Consider the following 22571-nt stretch of genomic DNA (forward strand, 5'->3'; position numbering starts at 1 on the left):
TCTTTCTTATTTCAATTATTTTATTATTTTATTTTCTTCTTCTGTTTAGTTTAGGTATTTTTTATCAGTTAGGCTTAATGTTTTTTTTTTTCATTGTTTGGGCCTATCTCTTTTTCTCTTTCCTTTTTATTTCTTTTATTTACTTCCAGCCTTATAATTTTACTTATTTGCTGGCTAATTTTATTTATTCTGTTTTACTTTAAATAAAACACCTTTTAATTTAAATCTTTAGATTTTTCTATATTTTCTAAATAATAATAATTAGAACAATTATGATAAGAAAATATTAAAATTGATTAAACATAATATAATTTTTTATCATATTATATGCGAACCATAATTTTATTTGTAAAATTTATTTTATTTTAACATTAACAATAAATTCTCCTTAATATTTTTTATGTTATTCCCTTATTTATGCTTTGATTATTTATCTTCTAATATTTTTTTATTATGTATTTGTAGAGTATTGATGTTATTTAAATTTATATTTGCGATTTACATCCTTTAATGTAATCAATAAATAATATAATAATATTTATCATACTAACATATAGCTTCTCTATCGTCATGTATTATAAATTGATAAAACTTATGTGTACTTACGTTATCTAGGCTTTATACAATATTAATTATCATATGTTGTCTTTAATTAATTAAATAATTATTTTAATAATAAATCAAAATGTGTTCTTTCTCTAATTATTAACTTACTAATCAACCAACTAATTTAAATGTAAGTTGCTTTATTCTGGAACAATTTATAATGCTAATGTGTAGCAACTCTACCTTTATGTATTATAAATTATCAAAATCTATGTGTACCAACGTTACCTTATGTTTTATATACCATCAATTCATATAAAAATTAAATCTAACTTATAAAATTATTCAACTACATAATTTTTTTTATTTAATTAAAATGTATCATCTAATTGAAAATATTTTTCCTTTTTTTATAAAAATAATTTATTTATTTAATTAAATTAAAATATTTTTATCATATTAATGCAACAATTTATAGTGTTATTGTGTAGAGTCTGTACTTTTATAGGCTTTAAATCGTAAAGATTTTTATGTACCAACGTTACCTTGGATCCTATATAATATAAATTTATCAAATAAGATTTAATTTATATTAAGTAACTATTTTATTAATCAATTCAAATATATTTATTCCTTTCATTAAATAAAATTAATTTCCTATTTTTAATTTTTCTTAAGACATATTTCTAACTTTGATTAACTAAATACTTAACTTCTTCATTTTACTATATAAATTTTTACAACATCGACGTGTGATTTATATTGTCTTCGATTGTCCAAAAATTATAAGAGATTTATGTATAGCTTATGTTATCTTAAATTCTCTTTCAACATTAATTATAATTTAAATATAAATTCAAATATTTTATTTACAAATAAAATTTTTTATTTAAACGATTTGCAATATAATTATATGATCTTCTTTCACCTTCCGTATTGTTTCTCATAGGATACATGTATAATCGTTTTATCTTGTATCCTAAATATTATTATATTATAAATTAATTTTAATCTTAAAATAAATTTTCTTTTACTAAACTTAATTTAATTAACCAATTTTGCAATGTTTTAAATAGAACTACGTGACTTTTAGTTCTCCATTGCACTTGGGGATACATAGGAGTAAGAATCGAACACGTCAAGTCAAAATAATTTTTTAAATAATTCTTTCTCTTTTAGGATACAAGTTAACATTTTGATAAATAATATTTCTTCTTCTAAAATAAAAATAATTATTGTTTAGGGGTTAAATAAATATTTTTCAAAATTAAAATAAATTTGCACAATTAATTTAAGGTAACCGTTTTTAAACGAACGTTGTAGGGTGTTAATATCTTCCCTATATGTAAATGACTCTCAAACTTATTTTTTGTTTCAAAGATCATTTTTCAAAGTTTTTTTCAAGGTTTTCTTTAATAAACTTTGATAGCGACTCCTCTAATTTTTTAGAAAATATTTTTTTATTCTTAAAAGGTGTTTTTCTTAATACATTCTTGTCATATCGTTGTGACTGCTCAGTTGCGACAGCAATGAACATTCGAGGTTTAAAGACACCAGCCTTAGCTTTAGTGGTCATATAATGAGTAATTGTGTTGAGCTGAGAAGTATTGTTGGAGACTTCCCTATGATTTTGATGACCACTATTGAAAACTTCATTTATGAGATCACAAGAAACTATAGTAACAATTGAATTATTGACAGCAGAATCAAAATGTAAAGAATTCTTTTAAGTGTTTTCTGAAGAAAAATGAGGAATTATTTTAACAAGTGGTACATTATTAATAGAGGTTGATAGATTATTAGACTAAGCTGATATATTGTTATCATTTTGTTTAAAAGGAAACACAGATTCATTAAAAATAACATCTCTAGTTATATAAATTTTTCCATTTGGTGCTAAGCATTTGAATCCTTTATGACATATAATGTATCTAACAAATATACAAAGTTGAGATTTGAATTGAAGTTTATGTTTATTATAAGGCTTAAGATTTGGATAATACTCACAACCAAAAACTTTTAATTTAAAATAATCTAGTTCTTTTTGAAAAAAGGTTTTAAATGGAGATGGAAAATTAAAAGATGATGCAGGCAAAAGTTTCTACTTCATCAATGGTGTAATGGTTTGTCTGAGACATAATTGAGACAACAAACGAGTCATAATCTTCTTATAATCATGCTAATATAGCACCAATGTGTTGGGCATCCATGAGTGGAGCTCCAACCGTTGCAAGTGTATTAGAGACTTTCTATATTTACAACAAATATTCAGACGTTGGTCCTTTTCTTTTATGCTCTTGAGTTGATACTACAATTGGTTTATTTTTGCTCTTGTTTGAGATGCAAAACATTTTTCTAACTTACTCCAAATTTGATATAAACTCACCCAACCATTCTAATAGTAAAAGTTTTTTTTTTCATGGATCCTTGCAGCCAAGACATGAGAATTGAATTTTGTTGCTCCTAGTTTTGAAATTCTCCTAAATTTTTGCTGACTGCACGATCTTCTTTTGTTAAGAACCTTTCAAGTAGTTCATTTTCTTTTAGATGCTTTTGATGCTTGTAACTTTTGATCACCGCAAGAATGATGCATCCAAGATAGGAAGTTTTCATCATCTAATTTTTTTGATAATGGGTTTGAAAAGGTTTGAAGCATGACAGGTGGATTAGGGATTATAAAAGTCATGGATCAATAAGCTCTAATGTTATAAAAGGCATCAGACTAGAGTATAACAAAAAAATGAAAGAAGAATGAGTAAAAAATAAGCATTAAACCCTCATTTTAATCCCAAGAGAGTTTGCGTTTGGCATTTTAACTCCTAAAAAATTAAAAATATCATGTTAATCCCTGACTTCCATCTCCATCACTCATTTTATTTCTTAAACGCAGACTCCATTAACAAACAGTAACAAAAACTAACATGTCACGTTGAATGCCATGTCAGAAGCCCAATTGACACAAATGATGTTGTTTTGAAGGGTTGAGAAAATGAACATGGCAAATTGGTCCCAATTAGTAGAAATGGCATCGTTCCATGAAATTTGAAAGTGACCTAATTGCCCAACATATCATTTCGCGTCACTCACTGGCAAACCATTTCTGATTTAATCCTCCAATTTCATTTCTGAGTCGACATTGGCAAATGGCATTGGGTGTTTTATGTTGTTAACATTGGCAAATGGCGGTTTTCTAAGTCATTGTTAGGTTTGATCCAGCATTGTTTTGGGAAACTTGGATCTTAGAGATACCCTTTGAAGAAATGGGGTTTCTTTGGTGGAATCCACGTTTAGGGTTTGGTGAGTATAAAAAAGCATTGGGATGAGAATAAATGTGCAAGTCGGAGTTAGAAGATTTTGGGTTTATGGGTTTAAATACATGGGAGAGTAAGGTTCAGAAGGTGGGCATGGGTGAGTTAGGATCCAAGTCAGATTTAGGATTTGGGTCATCAAGGTCTAGAATGAAGATGTGGATGATACAAACAACTATATCGATGTTACTGTGGACTTGCATTGTTCAATTAATAGCTTTGGGTGACATGTGGGGGCCTAGAGTTATAAAAGGTTGGCCTTCTTGTTTTTCTCATGAATCTGCTGTCAAAGCAATGGATATTGAGTTATCTTCTCCACGTCCATACCTCTTTTACCTTCCAAGAGTTAGTACTTTGTTTTCTTCTATTTTTGTTTTCAAACGATTTTATTATATACCAATTTTCAGTTATTTCACTTCTTTAATGTTTGTGTTACTTTGTACTTCAGGACTTTATAAGAATAATGAGTACCTTATGATCTTTTGCAATAGAGAATTAAAACAAATGAGATCAGTTGTAAGTGGCTGATGTGTGTTTGTGTTTTTGTTCTAGTTGGCATGTTGGCTCAATGAAAGGAAGGAAAGAACCCTAATAATAGAAGGAAGAAACCCCAATAGTAGAAGGAAAGAATGAAGAAACCCTTCAAAATGACACTGTTTCTGCCAAGTGGCTTCTGACATGGCACTTAACAAAACATGTCAACTTTCTGTTATTGTTTGTCAATGAAATCTGCATTTAGGGACTAGAATGAACACGAGATAGAAGTCAGAGACTAATGTGACATTTTTAAATTTTTAAGGACTAAATAATTAAACGCAAACTCTCTCGAGGACCAAAATAAGAATTTAGTAAAAAAAAAAAAAGATAATGTGAATTGCGTTATTGATCTAATTTTTTACAACTTACAATAAAATTATATATATATATATATATATATATATATATATATAGACACACACACACAAATTACATATGAACAAGAAAATAAACTGAAAAACTGCATAACTGAATTAACTAATTTTTAAATGTTATAACTACTTTCTTTTACAAAATCATAAATTTTAAATAAAAATTCTAATTAGAACTTGTATGTAAATGAACATGATCAATGTTATTCAAATTAGTTACTTGCACATGGAGAACGTCAATATGGAAGTAAAGCTTAAAGGCATCTTGAGAAGATGACAAGTTATTGAAAAGACCTTTTTAAATTAATAAATATATTTTTTAAGAAATTATTTTTGCAATACTAACCTTTAAGTAGTAAAATATAAAAATAATTGTAAAGTATAACTTATGAGTTGGACTTTTATTGTCTAAAGTCTATTGTAAAATAGATCTTATTTGACAGTAAGATCAATTTTGGGTAAACTCTCACTTTAATCCCAGAGATATATAACTTGACTATAGTTATTCCCTAAAATTAACAATTGTCAATCACATTAGTCTCTGTCTTTAAAAGATGTTAAAATTGAGTAATAGATTTATGATTTTTCACATTAATTGAGATGTGACAGTGACACAAAACAACATTTTAAAGTATTTCAAAAATAGATCAATTTCGTCTCTGAATTTAACATTTTCGGGCAATAAGGTCCATCTTCGTCTTCTACTTCTCATTCTCCTTCTTTCATGACATCTTCTTTCTTCCCCTAGTGACTGGTGCAATAGATTATCAGGTGTAGGAACAATAAAACCAACATATCCATCAACATGTTTGAAGAAAACTATCCCTTGTTAGCCTCAAAAAAAGTCTTAAACTGTAAAGAAATTATTGTAAGGGGCTATGAGGGTTTTATATGTGACAAATTTCGCAAGAATCCACACTCTAAATGCACTCATTTTTGTCAATGTCCTACATATGAGACCTCTTCACTAAATTGATAACAATTGATTGTCCACCCATATATTTGAGGCTTGGATCTAGTGGTTCAAGAGAGAATAGTCAAGATGAAGGAACTTTGCACTGTAAACATCATTGTATTGGTGGTCAGAGAAAGGAAGAAGATGTCATAGAAGAAGGAAAAGTATAAAACGAGAAGGGACCTTATTGCTTGAAAATGTTAAAATTCAGAAATAAAAATGATCTATTTTTAAAAGATTCTAAAACAATGTTGTTTTGTTTCACTATCAAATATCACTTAACATGACAAATTATAACTTGTTATTCAAATTTAATATCTCTCAACAGCAAAGACTAATGTAATTGACGATTGTTAATTTTAGGAACTAAAATTTAAAATGTAAGGGATTAATTTGACCGACATTGCATATTTTAAAGACTAAAGTGAATGTTTACTCGAACAATTTTAATGAATTCAAAATGTTAAGAACTAAATTTTAATATTTTTTTATAGAAACTAAATTTAAAAAGTACAACATTTTTAAGAACTAAAAATATGATTAAATCTAAAAAATGTATAAATAAGATAGATTAACAAAGATTGTTAAATATTTACAAATGAGAAAAATGTCTGATTAAATCTAAAAAATGTATAAATAAGATAGATTAACAAATATTGTTAAATATTTACCAATGAGAAAAATGTATAAATAAGTTAGAGAGAAATAATCTAAAAGTATATTTAATCCTGAAAATATGTAACATATAATAGATGATGGGAGTAAATAAGGAACAATAATGAATAAATAATCAAAATTCAAGTTAAATATTAGTTTTAGGCTTAAATTTTTTTAAAATTATGTAACTTTTAAAAAATATATTATAGCTTTTGTATTTTAATGCTCACTATTTATGATAAAATCTAATAGTTTTGTTTCTCTCATTTCTGGTTTCATTTATGAGGGTGTCTATTGCTACTCTTATGCATCTATTGTCATTTATATTTAAATAATTTTTATCTAAAATACTCCTGCTATTATAAGAAAAAAAAATAACAGAGAAAAATTACTTAAATAAGAATAGTAATTCTTACTTAGGAGTGATATATATATATATATATATATATATATATATATATATATATATATATATATTATGACACATTCAATAACTTTTCATTAAAATTAAATTTTATCAATTATACCAATTACTTTTGTAATAATATATTATTAACATATATGTATATAAAATTTTATAAATTGGCACTCAATTTGAATAAATTTCTTCCTAAGTACTTACAAGAAAAAAATTAAAATTAATGATACTGAATTTAGATAATTTTTTTAATAAATACTTATAGGAATAAAAATTTGTGGCAACCTACTTATACTTATCTAATTTTTTTTTTATAAATTACTCTCATTTAACTTGTTTAAAACTTTAAGAGATAAGTTACTTTTTTAATTTATAAGAACAATTTTATTTATAGTTTATATTTTTTTCTTAAGTCAAAATTTACTAATAAAAAAGTTAAATAAGAGAGTTTTTAACAAAATAAAAAGGCATAAGTTGATTTTAACTTATAATAAATTTAATTCATTGTATTTTCTATTTTTTGTATTTTACACGTACTTATTGAGAAATTTACTCAAACTTTGATCTACTTAATAGGAACTTTAAATTGAGCGAGTAATAAAAAGTTATTGAAGTGTCATTTTACTGAGCTCTTGACACTAGTATCGTTTGATCCTAAACCTATGTATGTATGAATTTCAAAATCAATTCCCAGGACCGTGAAGAATTCCAAAGCATAAAAATCAATTGGGGTGAAGACAACTAGACAACAATGTCAAACACGCACACATACGCCAAAATCAAATGAGCTACTTTTGCTGCTGTAGGCATCATCCCAATGCATAAGTACCAAAACAACAAATTTAATGTGTCTCAATAGCAAGCTCACCTATTAGTTTGTTTCTAGGTACTATTTATAAGGTACAAATTCGATCAAAGTCTTGTCCTGTAGTTAATCTCTTCAAACAACTTGTAAGCCAATAGAAAATATAGCTTCTGGAGATATACCTAGAAGAATAAATGGTGAAAGAAATAAGCGAAAGAACTACAAAATAGCATGAAAGAGTTTCAAGGAGGAGTGTTCAATTCACCATTGTCTTTATTGTGATCATCACTGATTGATTGCTCTTGGTTCAGGTTATGTCCATTTAGAGCAGTAATAGGGAATTTATCAGATGTTCCACCTTGACGTCCTAAACCTGCTCGAAATAGAAGACGCTCAACAGGCTCTGAAGGTTGAGCTCCAACAGAAAGCCAATACCTAAAGAAGATGAGGAGGATCAATGCTATCAAGATCAAGAATACGATGGTGGGGGTGGTAAGAACTACATGCAATATATTTTAGTATTTTACATGTTTCAATAGCCCCAAGTCTACACAAAGAATCAAGATTGTTAACAATCACATGCAAGGCTTTGCAAGCAAATAATGAAGCATGGTTCTTGCAGTTATTACTTATTACTAATTTGGCCTTATAGGTATACTCACAACTAGATAAACTACCATTAGAGAAAGTTACTTACTTCACTCTTTCCAGTTTGAGACGCATTCTTTTCTCATCATCTTTGCCTATACAGAAGTAATGAAAAGTTAAAGAATATTGTAAAAAACAGGCATTAAATTTGTTCTATTATAGGTGCGTATTAAAAAGAGGGTTTAATTGCACTTTTATTTTTTAAAGGAAAAAATTGTCTACCTTTTATTAATGAGAAATTTGTATATTTGAATCAAAATTTCCTTTGAATAAGCAAATTTTCAACTTCACCAGATCATTATACAGGAAGTTAAGGATTTCATGATAACCTGCTACAGGATTGTAGAAGCCTAAAACTTCAAGGTGCTTGCCATCTCTTGTTGTTTTGCTATCAGTAACAATGACACGATAGAATGGGTGGTTCCTGCACCCAAGCCTTGCTAATCGAATCTTCACCACCATGGTTGCACTCTAATTCTACAAAAACAATAATAATAACACCAAAAACCTAAACTGCTGTAAACAAACAAAATGCAGGAAGTACACATGAAATGAGTAGTTTGGTGGCGAGGAGTTGAAGCTACTGTTTGGGAATTAAAAGTTTATTTCTCCAAAATTAATTCATGTTTTCTTTTCATAATAGTTCCTGAAAGACGATATAACAAAAAGAATTACTATTTATCTTGATGCACATGCAAAGCTGGGGTGGTGTTCTGGCACTCCCGAGTTGCTGATGGTAGGTGTTGTTCAAACAGAGACTTACCACACAAGATGATATAAGCAAGTGAAGAGATAAGCAACAAAACCCAAAGCATTTGATATTAATATTTCTTTCACTCATCCCCAAAACAGCACAAAATTAAATATAAGTAATCACTAATGAAAGGAATAGAGTTGTCATTAAAGCCCAAACCTAGTCCTAGCCCATATGAGTTAGGGCCAAAAGGCCCACTAAATCAAAAGCCATGTGGACGAAAAAGCCCACAGCATAAGGGCCTTATGGGCAAAAACTTAATGGCTTTTTTATTTAAGCCAGGGATACAGTTAAAGCCAAGGCCAATTATCCATGTCTTTGGGCTTTGCAATCCTTGTAGTTGTGAATGGAATAATTCATTCATACCATATTTAAAAGATCTACCTTCATACTCTATAGACAAACTATATTTTCATAGACAAAAGGTTCATATTTTTTCTATAAAGAAAAATTGTCATAAGAGGCACGAATGTCAAAGGTCCATTAACTCAAAATGCCAAGAATTGAAAACTTCATTAACCTAGTTCTCTCCTTTTCCATCATTGGCTTACAATGAACTAATTTCTAAGATTTTACTACAAGAGACTAGACTTTCCAAGCTTTCCAACAAGCTAAAGATCACACAAAATGGAGTTTCCTTGCACAAGTTCTGATCCTTCAAAGTAGGCTGATCTATATAAGAATTCAGCATAGTTAAGTTCTGCACTTTTATGCACCAAGAACAATACTTATGGTTAAAATTGATAAGAATTAACATATTAAAAATATATCTTATTATCTTTCAAACCCCACTACTTTCACATCAAAAACGATTTCCTAACTCATGTTACCGATATTCAAAGTAAACTTGTATATATCAGAATATAGAGCAGGACAGCTATCTTCACAACATCACTGGGGATTATGTAGAGGGCAAGAAATTCCAAAATTCTCCAGAATCAAATTATTGCGTAAGCTTTCAAACAAAATTACTTCCACTGCAAAATTCATTTTATAACTCAATGTTAACGTGTAAAAGGGCAGCCGTGTTCTCAAATATATCATGAGTTTTGTACTCAAGATGAAATTCTAAAATTTTTCAAATTAATACTACCATAAGCAAGCTTTCAAAAAAGATTTGTTTCACTAAAAACCGTTTTCTATAGCTCAAGTTATCTCCATTTTACAGCTGCCTACCAGTATAATGATCCTGCAAATTTACATGGATGATAGTGAGTCCTTCATGTCTTTCACATCTATGTGGATACCACCAAGCTAGTAACAATGCATTATATATCTCAGTCCAGCTTATTTTGATATCTAGAGGAGAACGTTCATGGCTACTTGAATAGAAGTAGCCACTTCAAGCCATGACACTAGGAAGAGCCGTAGATGTAGACTGATGGCAGATAGACAGTTCTTGCACCTAGAACAAGCTAGTATTCCAAAATAGAAATGCATCCATAAAGCACATGAATTTAAGCTACCTTTCCAGAAGGCAACACATATGTCTACTACTCGTAATTCTAAATTTGAAATTGACCATCAATATGCAAGTTATAAAGCATGAAACATTATTTATCAATCAACAAATTTTCATCACAAAATGACCTTAAAAGTGTTGTGCTACATAAACCTTCTTAAAAAACAAAAGATCTGTTTCAACTAGAAACACCAAATTGTAGCATAGGCAAAAGATTGCTGCTAAAATGTACCCTTCTTTACTTCTAGGAATATCATGAAAGCTATTCATCAAGCATTGAGTCAAGGAGCTAGGACACATCTAATGATTTACTGAAAATGTTGAGTAAAAAACTCCATAACCATAGCAGAATAGTACAAGAACAGATGAGGAACTAACTTTAGGCAAGCAACGCACGTTCAACACAGGTAAGGGGAGGAGCCTAATGCGCCTAACAAGCCTGTAGCAACTCAAACAGATACATGGCTTGACATTTAATGGAGCTATGTATTTCTATAATTATAAAGCAAACAAATTCTTCAATGTTGTTTACTTCACTTGTTTTCGGGCTATTAAAGGAGAACAAAACTGTAGAATAAGCAATCTATCTGCAAATAGAAAATAATCGATTCACTACAAGGTGAAAAAGTTGACAAACACAAAGAATAAAAAAAAAAAACTTTTAAATAAGATATTATAGGAAAACTCAAAACAAATGCATAGGCTATGAATTGAGCTTGCTTTGCAATTTTGCATCAAACTTTCGTCTTTCAAGTATGCCTTACTAGCAGACCTTTTAAGATAGATAGCTAATGAATAAGTATACAATGACAACAAAACGAACTCAAAGAAAAGAAAATTTCTGAACACATATCAATTGGTTGTCCAATAAATGAGTCTTACATGCTGCACAATGGTCTAAAACCAAAGCTTTCATAAACCCAAAACAGAACAGCCGTACAAGTGTTGAGCTAGCAAATGAACAAACACTAAGGGAAAGTAAAATTCATGACAGTGAACTCAGATTACAACCGCAAAAAGAAATGACCATTTTCTAGTCGTTATATAATATGTAGCGTAACCAAACAAATTAAAACAAGTGTAGTGGGTGCAGAATAAAGAGGTAACACTAAAGGAAGACTCGAAATTGAAGTAAACGACATGAAATGGCAGAAAAGTTGAATTGAGAGTGCGAGAGAATAGATTACCTCACGCAAGCGGAGATAACTTAACAGTGAACACAATAGATTGTGAATATCCTCCACCAAGACCCTCTCCCTTTCTGGATAATCTATCTTGTGTTTTACTTTCATTCCCCTCTTAAATACGATGATTGTCATCCTTACACAATTATCCCTTTTTTTTTTAATATTTATATAAAAGAACTATTTGTTTGTTACTTTATCTATGATATGTATCAGATTATTTATATTTAATATGTATTTTAATTAAAATTTTTAACATCTGTAATTAAAAATTTATAAAAGAATATTTGATCAATTTTATTATAAAAAATATAGGTTTAATAAAATGGTTATGTAACAAAATCTTTAAAATATATGACTATTTTTAAGAAATTTAATTAATTTTGATTATTTTAATATGTACGAAACTGCATATAATAAAAATTTATATACATTATGTTTTTATTAAAATTCACGTGATCTTAAATAATAATAATGTTAAACATTATAATTTTTAATAAAATTTACTATTTATTAAAGATATGTTTCAAAAAAATATTTTTTATATTATTAAATTTAATTTAAATAAAATAAAATTTATTATATTTTTCTTTAATTTTATTTATTTATTTTTTATTTCGTTTCAATTCTTTTTTTAACTAATAAGTTATTAACCAAATAACTATCAATATTCTATTAGTTAGTTTTTATGATTTGATAGTTATAATTTTCTATTAGTTTTAGTTAGTAAGTCAAATGTATAGTTATTAGTTCAGTAATGTATCGTATGTAAATGTTTTCATTCGTCGAGAGCTTTTATATAGTTTTTAATATATATAACATTATATTCATTACTACACATATTATTCTAATCTTAATTCTTTCATCATTTTATGGTACTAGAGATTTTTTTTTAAGAGTTTTGTTGCGCTCTCAAAATCTACAAATACTATTTGTACCTTAGCAATATTTAGGAACACTTCTGGTTTCACCTCAACTGGATGGAGTAAACTACTACTTATGGAGCAAGCTCATGAAATGAGCTTTATTAACAAAGAACAAATACAAATTTATTGATGGTTCATGCCTCTTTGATCTTGATGGCCCTCTTTATGATTCTTGATAAAGATGTAACACAATGATTGTATCTTAAATTACTAGATCATAAAATCAACAAATTGCATAAAGCATGATTACATTGACAATTTCAAATATATTTTAGATGGATTCTCAAAAAGTGATTATTTTTTAATTTTAGACTTTTTACAAGAAATACATTTGATCCATGGGTCAACCATGGAGAAAAAATGATGTCATTATATTTTACTAATCTCAAAACCATATGAGAAGAATTGAAGTCCCTAAGACCAATTTCTTCTTGCATTTATGTGGTGAGATGCAATTATAATCTAGTCAAAGCAATCAAGAAATACAAAGATATAGAGCAAGTTATTTGCTTCCTCAATAAATACAATTCATAGTCAGGTACTCCATATGGAACCATTGCCAACCATCAATAAAATGCTCTTTCCTTTTAGTTTTATAAGAACAAAGACAGGTTGGTAAAATCTTAAGGAAAAATCCAAAATTTTATCCAACTCTAGTGAACAAAACACAAATTAGAGACCCCCATTTGGTAGAAGAACATTTAGAAATAAAGGAAGAAGCAAGGTTCATTAAAGGAAGTCATTACATAAAAACAAACACAAACAAAATCTGCACATTTTGTGGTAAGGAATTGACGAACATATAGAGGTCTTAGTTTTAACTTAGCTACATTAACTTCATTTATCCCAAAATTAACATCTTCTTCATCAAATGAATTAACTTCATTATTTTTTATTTTTTTTTTATCTAAATTCACATAAGCCACCTTATCTTTTTAAACAAACTTCTCAATTTTTCTTGAAACAAAATTTCTGGCCTTGAGTTGCTTAATTTGTCCCACTTTAGTAGTCAACTGTGACATATCTCTTAATTGTTGATTGATTAGTTTTTTTCCTAATCGAGTAACTTAGACCACCCGGTGTCATTTGAACTAATTCATATTCTACAATTTGGATGAAACATCTTGCTCTCATTAGCCTAAATCTACTCAAATAGTCATTGATAGATTCATTATGCATTCTCTTAACGTTAATCAAGTTCATCAAACTAACCTTCGTTTCAACATGAAAGAATTGTTCATAAATTTTTTTTTTAATTGATTCCAGTAATGTATCGAATTCGAGATTAATATAGTAAACCAAGTAAATGCACCTATAGTTAAGAACTACAAAAATATTTCATTTCTAAATCTTCATTGCTAGTCAAATCCCCCATTCGTTTATATACCTTGCAATGTGTTTGACAATAGATTCTTTGACAAATTTGGAGAATTTGGAAACTTTCCATCTTCAGGTGATTCAACTTGTAAAATCATCTTGAAAGATGTCGAAATGAAATAGGGTCTATTAGTATACCCCACATGAAAGTTGTGTTGATTTAAATCTTGTTCTATAATATTAGCAATATTTTAGCGATGATGGTGATGATGCCCCCTCTGCATTGTTTTGTTAAATTATTTTTAACACTTGGTCAACATTTTAATTTTGAGTAATAAGGAGAGACAACTCGAATTGTGGGTTTTTCAATTTGTCTTGGATCAGTTTGGTCAAGATTACAGATGAAATTCATCTCACCCTATAGGGTCTTGTGGTGCTTCAAAAATATCAGCAATTTGCCACATTTGCACAACTAATGCTTGATAATTGATATTAGTCATTTTATTTATCAGGTTAATTATAGTCATTTTATAGTTGTCATTTGTTGGGTTAATATGTTGACCATTTTGTAGATACTCTCATCCATTTTGTTGTCTTAAAGACTATAAGACAACATTTGAGAAGGAATTAGTAGGGATTGAATCCCTACTCGATGTTCCTTATGCACTTAATTTGGTCCCGTACATTTTGCCACTCACACTTATCACATGTGAAACAATTTGGTTCTAAGAGACACAGTTATCATTATCAGATTAGCATAGATCATTTGGTGAGTTCTTAGAACTTTTAAGTTAAACCCAAGTAGCAAACTATATGGTGGGTCTTGCCTAAGCCTTTTATTGAATCCTACATTAGGATTCAATAAAGCAAACTATATGATAATGACACTGTTGGTAATACCATGATTGACACTATATTTGCGTTAGTATTAACATTATTATTATCTTCTAAGATTGCACTATTACCTTGTTTGAGTTTCTTGAATCACCATTACTCACATTATTTCTTTTACTTCTATTATTATTATTATTAGTCATGACTCGACATTTATTACGCAATAATTTATTTGTAAAATAAAGTTATAAAAAATTAAAGAAAACAATTGAATTACAATAAACGAACATACAACTTTTAGCAATCAACAACACAGTACTGTTTATTTCTTTTTATGTCAGGTCTAACTTATGTAGATCGTTGACAATGCTAAAATACTAAGTGCAAGTGTTTGGAGGTAAAAAGTGTAACCTCTTGTAACTATGAAATAAAATAATATCTATAGATATAATCTCTAATAACTGTCTAAAACACATTAATGTAAAATATGAAGTGCCTAAAGCACATTCTTGTAACTGCTCTTTCACATCACTTGTGATTTTTTACCACATGCTTTGATTTGCAACTATTCATAACCACTCCAATGTAATGACATTTTAACATAAATCTTCATCTTCTCTTGGAACCTTTAAACTTGATACTTGAAATAATTTGAGAAATATCCTCATCCATTCTCTTAGATGAAACATCTTCAATCAATTCTTGATCTTAATTGATGAAGTCAATATATTTTAAAAAAAATCTAAAAATATTCTTTTTTTCAACTAACTTTTGACATTTTCTTTACCTTAAAAAAAATTATTCATGATTTTGACAAAACTTATCAAAATGTCACTTTTAAACTAAAATCACATTTTTTAGATTATAAATTCTCATAAAAATTAGTCTAAAATATCCTTCCATTTTGACTAAAAACCATATTTTTTTAGTTTATACTTTGCTCAAAATTTATTAAAAAATTCATTTTTTTAAACTAAAAATCAGTATTTTATTTTCATCGTTATTTTACCAAACTTGTCAAAAAAAAAAGAAGAAAAATCTTATAAAGATCATGTCATACAAGATTTTATTCTAAATATGTACTTAGTCTATTAAACAAAGTCATAATCACACTTTTTTTTTTTTTAAAGAAGATGCAATACATTTTCTTAACTTCAGAAATTTTCAATTTTTTTTTAAACATGTTTTTATTTTTCAAGTGATTGTAGCATTGTCTTTCTGAACTCTTTTGAAAACTAATCAACACATTCGAAAAATCATTATGCTCACCAAACGTAATCATGCTAACTACAAGTGAAGTTTTTCGAGACTGTGTTGTATTTTTTCGTGCCAACGAGACTTCAGATCGAATGTCTCCTTCAAAACCAGTTAGCTATAGACTTGTGTATACGTAAAGGGAAAACGAACAGCCAACTATAAATGGTAGTAACTGCACATATACATGCACTTTTCTTTTTACTAGCACATTTTTCTTTATATTTTTTATATATAAAATAATCATTACCCTTAATATTATATTAAATATATATAATAAATATTGTAACAAGATATAAATATTTTTTACCTTTAAGATATTAAATCAGTCATAATTAATTTAATAAAAATATAATATGCTTTCTCAAATGGACGTACGTGATAATAAACATTTTACTTTTTATTCTTTTAAGATACTTGTTTCTTTATTTTGGTTATTCAAAGATTTTTTACATTAATTTGATTCATTAATAATAAAATAGCATTAATTTAATTCATCAACCGTAAAAATAAAAAAAAAATAAAAAAACTGTGGCACCTAAAAATTCACTTGATATTAATTTAATTATTAGAGTATAAAATATATCATCATAAAAAAATTTAAAGTTTAAAAATATATATAAAAGGATAAGAAACATGTAAATGAAATAAATAAAAAGTTAATAAAAAGATAGTTGATAAATGATATGTTTATACAAGTTTAACCAAAGAGAATTCAACCTTGTTTATATTTATTATATCTTTTGGTCATTTTCAGTTGCACAATTATGAAGACGACATAGTTGACAATCACAGAAAAGGAGTAAATTGTGAAAACAAATTCAACAATTTAAAAGTTTAATTTTGTTTTAGTTTATTCTCAAATATAATTTGGAGACAATACATTAAATAGGAGAACAACTTTTATTTGAGGGTGACATAATTAGATTATTATCCTTAAATTTTATATGAAATATCAAAATTAAAATATAATAATCATGTCTTTTAAATGAATTAAAATAATTTTATTTAATTTGACTAATTTTGTCAGATACAGTATAATTTGCGGTGTCTTTAACTGAGCTAAAAGAATATTTTAGTAATTAACTATTATTGTGATAGATTATAATAGAATAAGATTTATGTTTGGTAATAATTTTTTTTGAGAAGCGATAATAAACTAATTTGATTCTTTTGAATTTAGTAAAAACATAATTTTTATACAGTTAATTATAAAAACCCTTTTTCAAAGAGAAAAAAATAAATATAAAAGTTTTATAATTTAAAAATTTTCCCTAAACACCCAGAGGTTGGAAAAAAAATTATGTATAACTTTTTAATCATTTTTAGTATTATCGAAAAATAAAAATCAATAACATATCTTAATAAATCATATAACAGTTCCCAAAATAGCACTAATTTTAATTAAAGTCAATACTAGTCATCAAAATATAACATTATTTTGAATTAAAAAAAAAAGACATAAAATCTAAGAACTGCGGTTAAGTTTTAATAGAAAAAAATTTGAGTCTCTCGTTCAATATTGGCAGTACGGTATATTCACTTCATAAAAAAGAAAGAAAGAAAAGAAAAGAAATGCCGGCGAAATTGGTCGATGGTGCATTTGGCCAATGCGGTGAAGAAGTATCATCAAGCTGGCTTGCTTCACTGCTACCTGGGAATTCTCGTCCTCGACACCAATTTCGATCCAACAACAATAATTAACGCTTCTTTTCATTTTGAAGACAAAAGCCACACACACTAACTCTCCAACTCTTACGTTAACCCTCAAATTCTTTCCCATTACTTTGATGCTCTTCTTCTATCTCCCCTCTTGACCCAGGTTCCTACTTCTCCCATTACTTTTTCTTTACTTCAACCTTTCATCTCACCTGCTTTTTCTCTTTTTGGTTGTTTTCTAATCTATCAACCCAATCCTGGTTTTCTTTCTTTTTTAGTTCTTTTTCTTGGTTGCCTTTATTCTTAACTTTGTGTAATTGTTAATATGTTCTTCAAGGTTTTTTTTTTCTTCTGCTGTTTTTTTTTTCTTTTTATTTTTCTGCATTCATTATTATGAGGTATAACCTGCTCCGGTTTTTTTCTTTGATTTTACAGTCTTTGTTTTTCTGATGGGAAAATAATTTGTTTATTTGCGTGTTAATCTCCCGATTAATTAATTTCTATCAAGTTTGATTTAGTATTTGGTTCATTATTTTTACTTTTTTTTTTATATTATTTTTGTTCTCTGGATTATGCACATTGAACTTGCTATGTGTGAGTGCTGTTCTTATTGATTTGTTCAAATTTTGTAAGTAAATATGAGTTATGTGATGGAATAGAAGAGAACAATGAAAGTATGTGGGTATTGATTTGTCGAATATTTCAGTTTTTGTTAAGCTTACTTTAGTATTTGGTTTCTAAACAATTAGTATTGTGTCTTTGAAATAATTCCAGGGATTCATGTCATCATGGATCCAAAAACAAAGAGGAGAGGTGTTGTGGAGAACGGTGATGGAGGGGAGGATTTGGTTCTGGCGACTTTGATAGCGAATGGGGATGATGTTGGTCCTCTTGTCAGGCTCGCCTTCGAGATGGGGCGGCCTGAGGGGCTCCTTCACCAGCTGACTTATGTGGTTAAGACAAAGGAAGCTGAAATTGAGGAGATGTGCAAGACTCATTATGAGGAATTCATCCTAGCCGTTGATGAGCTTCGTGGTGTGTTAGTTGATGCTGAGGAGCTAAAGAGCGAGCTCCAAAGTGACAATTTCAAGTTGCAGCAGGTTGGCAGCGCCCTTCTTGCGAAGCTTGAAGAGCTTCTTGAGTCTTATTCTGTTAGGAAGAATATGACTGAAGCTATAGATATGTCTAAGAACTGTATACAGGTGTTAGAGCTTTGTGTGAAGTGTAACAGTCACATTTCTGAAGGTCAGTTTTATCCTGCATTGAAGACTCTGGATTTACTTGAGAAAAGTTACATGCAGAATGTTCCTGCAAATGCTCTCAAAATGGTCATAGAGAGGAGAATTCCTGTGATAAAATTGCACATTGAGAAGAAAGTATGCAGTCAAGTTAATGAATGGATGGTCGACATAAGGAGTTCTGCTAAAACTATTGGGCAAACAGCAATTGGTCGTACTGTGACAGCTCGCCAAAGGGACAAGGAAATGCTAGAACAGCAGAGGCAGGCTGAGGAGCAAAGTATTTCAGGAATAGGGGATCTAGCTTATACATTGGATGCTGAAGAACTTGACGAAGATTCAATTTTAAAGTTTGATCTTACACCGCTTTATCGTGCTTGTCATATTCATGATTGTCTAGGTATGCGAGAGAAGTTCCGTGAATACTACTATACTAATAGATTGTTACAATTGAATTCAGATCTGGAGATATCTTCAGCACAACCTTTTGTTGAATCATACCAGACATTTTTTGCTCAAATTGCTGGATTCTTTATAGTGGAGGATAGAGTCCTGAGAACTGCTGGTGGCCTCCTGGTAGCTGATCAGGTCGAGACAATGTGGGAGACGGCTCTAGCTAAAATGACATCGGTGTTGCAGGAGCAGTTCTCTTGTATGGGGTCTGCCCCTCATCTTCTCCTGGTGAAAGATTATGTCACTCTGCTTGGGTCTACTCTTAGACAATACGGATATGAAATAAGCACCCTTCTTGATGTGCTTGATAGCAGCTGTGACAAATACCACATGCTTCTTTTGGAAGAATGTAGGCAACAAATTGTTGATGTCTTTGGCAATGACTCGTATGACCAAATTGAGATTAAAAAAGAAACTGACTATGAGAATATTGTTCTGTCATTTAATCTTCAAACATCAGATATCATGCCTGCATTTCCATATGTTGCACCATTCTCCTCCATGGTACCTGATGCTTGTCGCATTGTGAGATCCTTTATAAAAGGCTCTGTTGATTACTTGTCTTATGGTATACATATGAATTTCTTTGATGTAGTGAGAAAGTATTTGGACAAGTTCCTGATTGATGTGCTAAATGTAACATTACTAGAGACAATCAACAATGGCAGTATCAATGTACCTCAAGTCATGCAGATTGCTGCAAACATAGCTGTCCTCGAAAGAGCTTGTAATTTCTTCCTTCGACACACAGCCCAACTATGTGGCATCCCAGTCCGATCAGTTGAAAGGCCTCCAGCTACTTTAACCGCAAAGGTGATCTTCAAGACGTCCAGGGATGCAGCTTACATTACCATAATGGGTCAGGTAAATGCAAAATTAGATGAGTTTATGACTCTTACTGAAAGCATTAACTGGACTCCTGAGGAGACAAATGAGAATGGCAATGACTACGCACATGAGGTGATCATTTACCTTGATTCTATTATGTCCCCAGCGCAACAAATTTTACCCTTGGATGCTGTATACAAAGTTGGGAGTGGTGCTTTTGAGCACATTTCCAATTCCTTAGTGGCTGCTTTCTCTAGTGATAGTGTCAAAAGGTTTAATGCAAATGCAGTTGTGAATATAGATTATGATCTTCAGATCATAGAGAATTTTGCAGAGGAAAGGTTCTATTCTGCTGGTTTGGGAGAAATATATAATGAAGGTAGTTTTAAGAACTGCATGGTAGAAGCGCGGCAGTTAATTAATCTTCTGTTAAGTAGTCAACCTGAGAACTTCATGAATCCTGATATAAGGGAGAAAAATTATTATGCATTGGATTATAAGAAGGTGGCTTCCATCTGTGATAAATTCAAGGATTCACCAGATGGCATCTTTGGAAGCCTTGCTAATAAAAATGCAAAGCAAAGTGCTAGAAAGAAATCAATGGACGTGCTCAAAAAGAGACTTAAGGATTTCAATTGATAAATTTTGGAAACATTATTTCATGGGAAGTAGGGTATAACTGAAGTTTTCTATTGTGGATGTATAACTTCATGTTGAATGTTTCCATGTTGTTCTGACTTGTCTGTGCCTTAAATCTTTTCTCTCTATATTCTGGTTATGTAGTCCATTTAAATAACAAGATATTGCCTTTCCATGGCACACAAATGTTTATTAGAGCTTGAATGAAGTGCTTTCGGGGTTTCTTATCTTCATTTGACTTTATTGTTTCTGCACCATTGGGCAACTGGAACATATTTTGATCTTGTTCATTTGCAGCTTTCTCATTTAAGTATCGTTTCACACTTTCTCTTTCTAGCTTATGTAGTTTCTGGTGGCTATTCATTCTTGTTGCATATTCTTACCGATATGGCACTCACTTTGCATCATACCCATGTTATTATTTATCTGTCTAGAGGAATAAACATCAGAGAGACTAAAAATTTAATTATTTTCTTAGAATTAACTGCTAAACTTACTAATTTAACCATTAGTAATGAGTTTCTGCTTAACTCTTGGATTATTTAAATAATATAAATGTTATATGAACAAAAGAGTATTAGAAGAATAATAACTGTCTCAAATTTTTTTTTTTAGACAGATAAATAAGAATAAATTTCTTCTTCCCTCTAGACAAATAAATAGGAACAAAGATAATATATTTTTGCTACTTACTATCGAAGATTGGCATTATTATTCAATAAAAGTTGTTGTGTCTATTGATCGTAAAGCAAAACGAAGTCAACAAAACTCAAATTAAATTAGCACTTCTATGTACAAACGCCATTAATGCTGCTCTTGGTCGTAAAGGGTATGAGCAGGACAGAGAATGTACTGTTATTTAGTGGAAGACTACTATTAGTATATGGTAATTTGCATAATAATAATAAAAAAAAAACTCTCACAGTGAAATGATTATTTCCTTCTGTTAATGTCATAACATTTCTTTACTTAAATATGTTCAGAGTTTTTATATTTCTGCGTGTTTTTAGTTTTAATTCCTCTAATTTGTATTTTTATTTTTTTGGTTTCTAATGTTTTTAACTTTAATACTTTTGATTCTTGGTATCTATTAAATGATGTCATTTTTTTGGACCGAGGAATCAAAATGAAATATTCATAAAAATACAAAGATAAAAATAATTTTTTTAAAAGGAATTAAAATAAAGAATTACAAAAAAAATAATATTTAAAAGTATATTTAAACTTGTTTAAAATAGAAAGTAATTTTGATCTTATGGATTTGTTTGGATGGTAGAAGGGAAGTAAAGAAGTTAGAAGGTATTATTTGACTGAGGGAAAAGTAAAGGGGGAAATGGGGTGTGGTTCACTAAAGAAGCATAATAAAAGTTGCAACGTATTAAGGAAGAAATTTATGAAGAACAAATTATGATCAAGATACATGATACGAGTGATTTTTCATGTCATGGGAAATATTAAATTAAAATAAAATTTTTAAACAATTGACTAAAAATATTTGTATAAATATATTCAAATTTCAGAAATTTTAAAAAATTACAATTATTAATAGTAGAACTTTATAATATTATAAATAAAATTAAATGAAGAGATAAGTTTATTGGTAGATTTATTATAATATTATCAGTAGATTTATTGCAATTATGTTAACGAAATTATTTTTAAAAATGAGTTAAATTATTGTAATTATTTATTCAAATGGTAAGACACTTGAAGAAACAGAAGGTTCAATGTTTGAAAAATATATATACAAATAAATTTTAAAATTAAAAATTTTAAAA

The 22571-nt window shown here is 29.0% G+C and overlaps 2 protein-coding genes across 5 annotated transcripts; one reads left to right on the plus strand and one right to left on the minus strand.

Moving 5' to 3' along the window:
* Nucleotides 1–7430: 7430 nt before the first annotated feature.
* LOC113871206 (30S ribosomal protein S16-1, chloroplastic-like) lies at nt 7431–11738 on the minus strand. Of its 4 annotated transcripts, none has more exons than XM_027508131.1 (5): nt 11649–11738; nt 8575–11048; nt 8295–8340; nt 7863–8032; nt 7431–7779 (listed from the first exon to the last, which is right to left on the minus strand). In XM_027508131.1, exons 2-5 carry the CDS (start codon nt 8705–8707, stop codon nt 7733–7735), a joined length of 396 nt encoding a protein of 131 aa, XP_027363932.1. In that variant the 5' UTR covers nt 8708–11048; nt 11649–11738; the 3' UTR covers nt 7431–7732. The 4 variants fall into 4 exon arrangements, with proteins under 4 accessions (XP_027363932.1, XP_027363935.1, XP_027363933.1 ...); XM_027508134.1 differs by having other exon boundaries at nt 8575–8722; nt 11699–11733; XM_027508132.1 differs by having other exon boundaries at nt 8575–8722; nt 11649–11696.
* Nucleotides 11739–17467: 5729 nt separating this feature from the next.
* On the plus strand, nt 17468–21019 carry LOC113872514 (exocyst complex component SEC15A-like). Its single transcript, XM_027510124.1, has 2 exons — nt 17468–17798; nt 18410–21019. Exon 2 carries the CDS (start codon nt 18424–18426, stop codon nt 20791–20793), a length of 2370 nt encoding a protein of 789 aa, XP_027365925.1. The 5' UTR covers nt 17468–17798; nt 18410–18423; the 3' UTR covers nt 20794–21019.
* The last annotated feature ends 1552 nt before the right edge of the window (nt 21020–22571 follow it).

This window comes from Abrus precatorius, unplaced genomic scaffold (assembly GCF_003935025.1).
Source record: "Abrus precatorius isolate BTA unplaced genomic scaffold, Abrus_2018 Scaffold7, whole genome shotgun sequence".
In the NCBI taxonomy this organism is placed as follows: Eukaryota; Viridiplantae; Streptophyta; class Magnoliopsida; order Fabales; family Fabaceae; genus Abrus; species Abrus precatorius.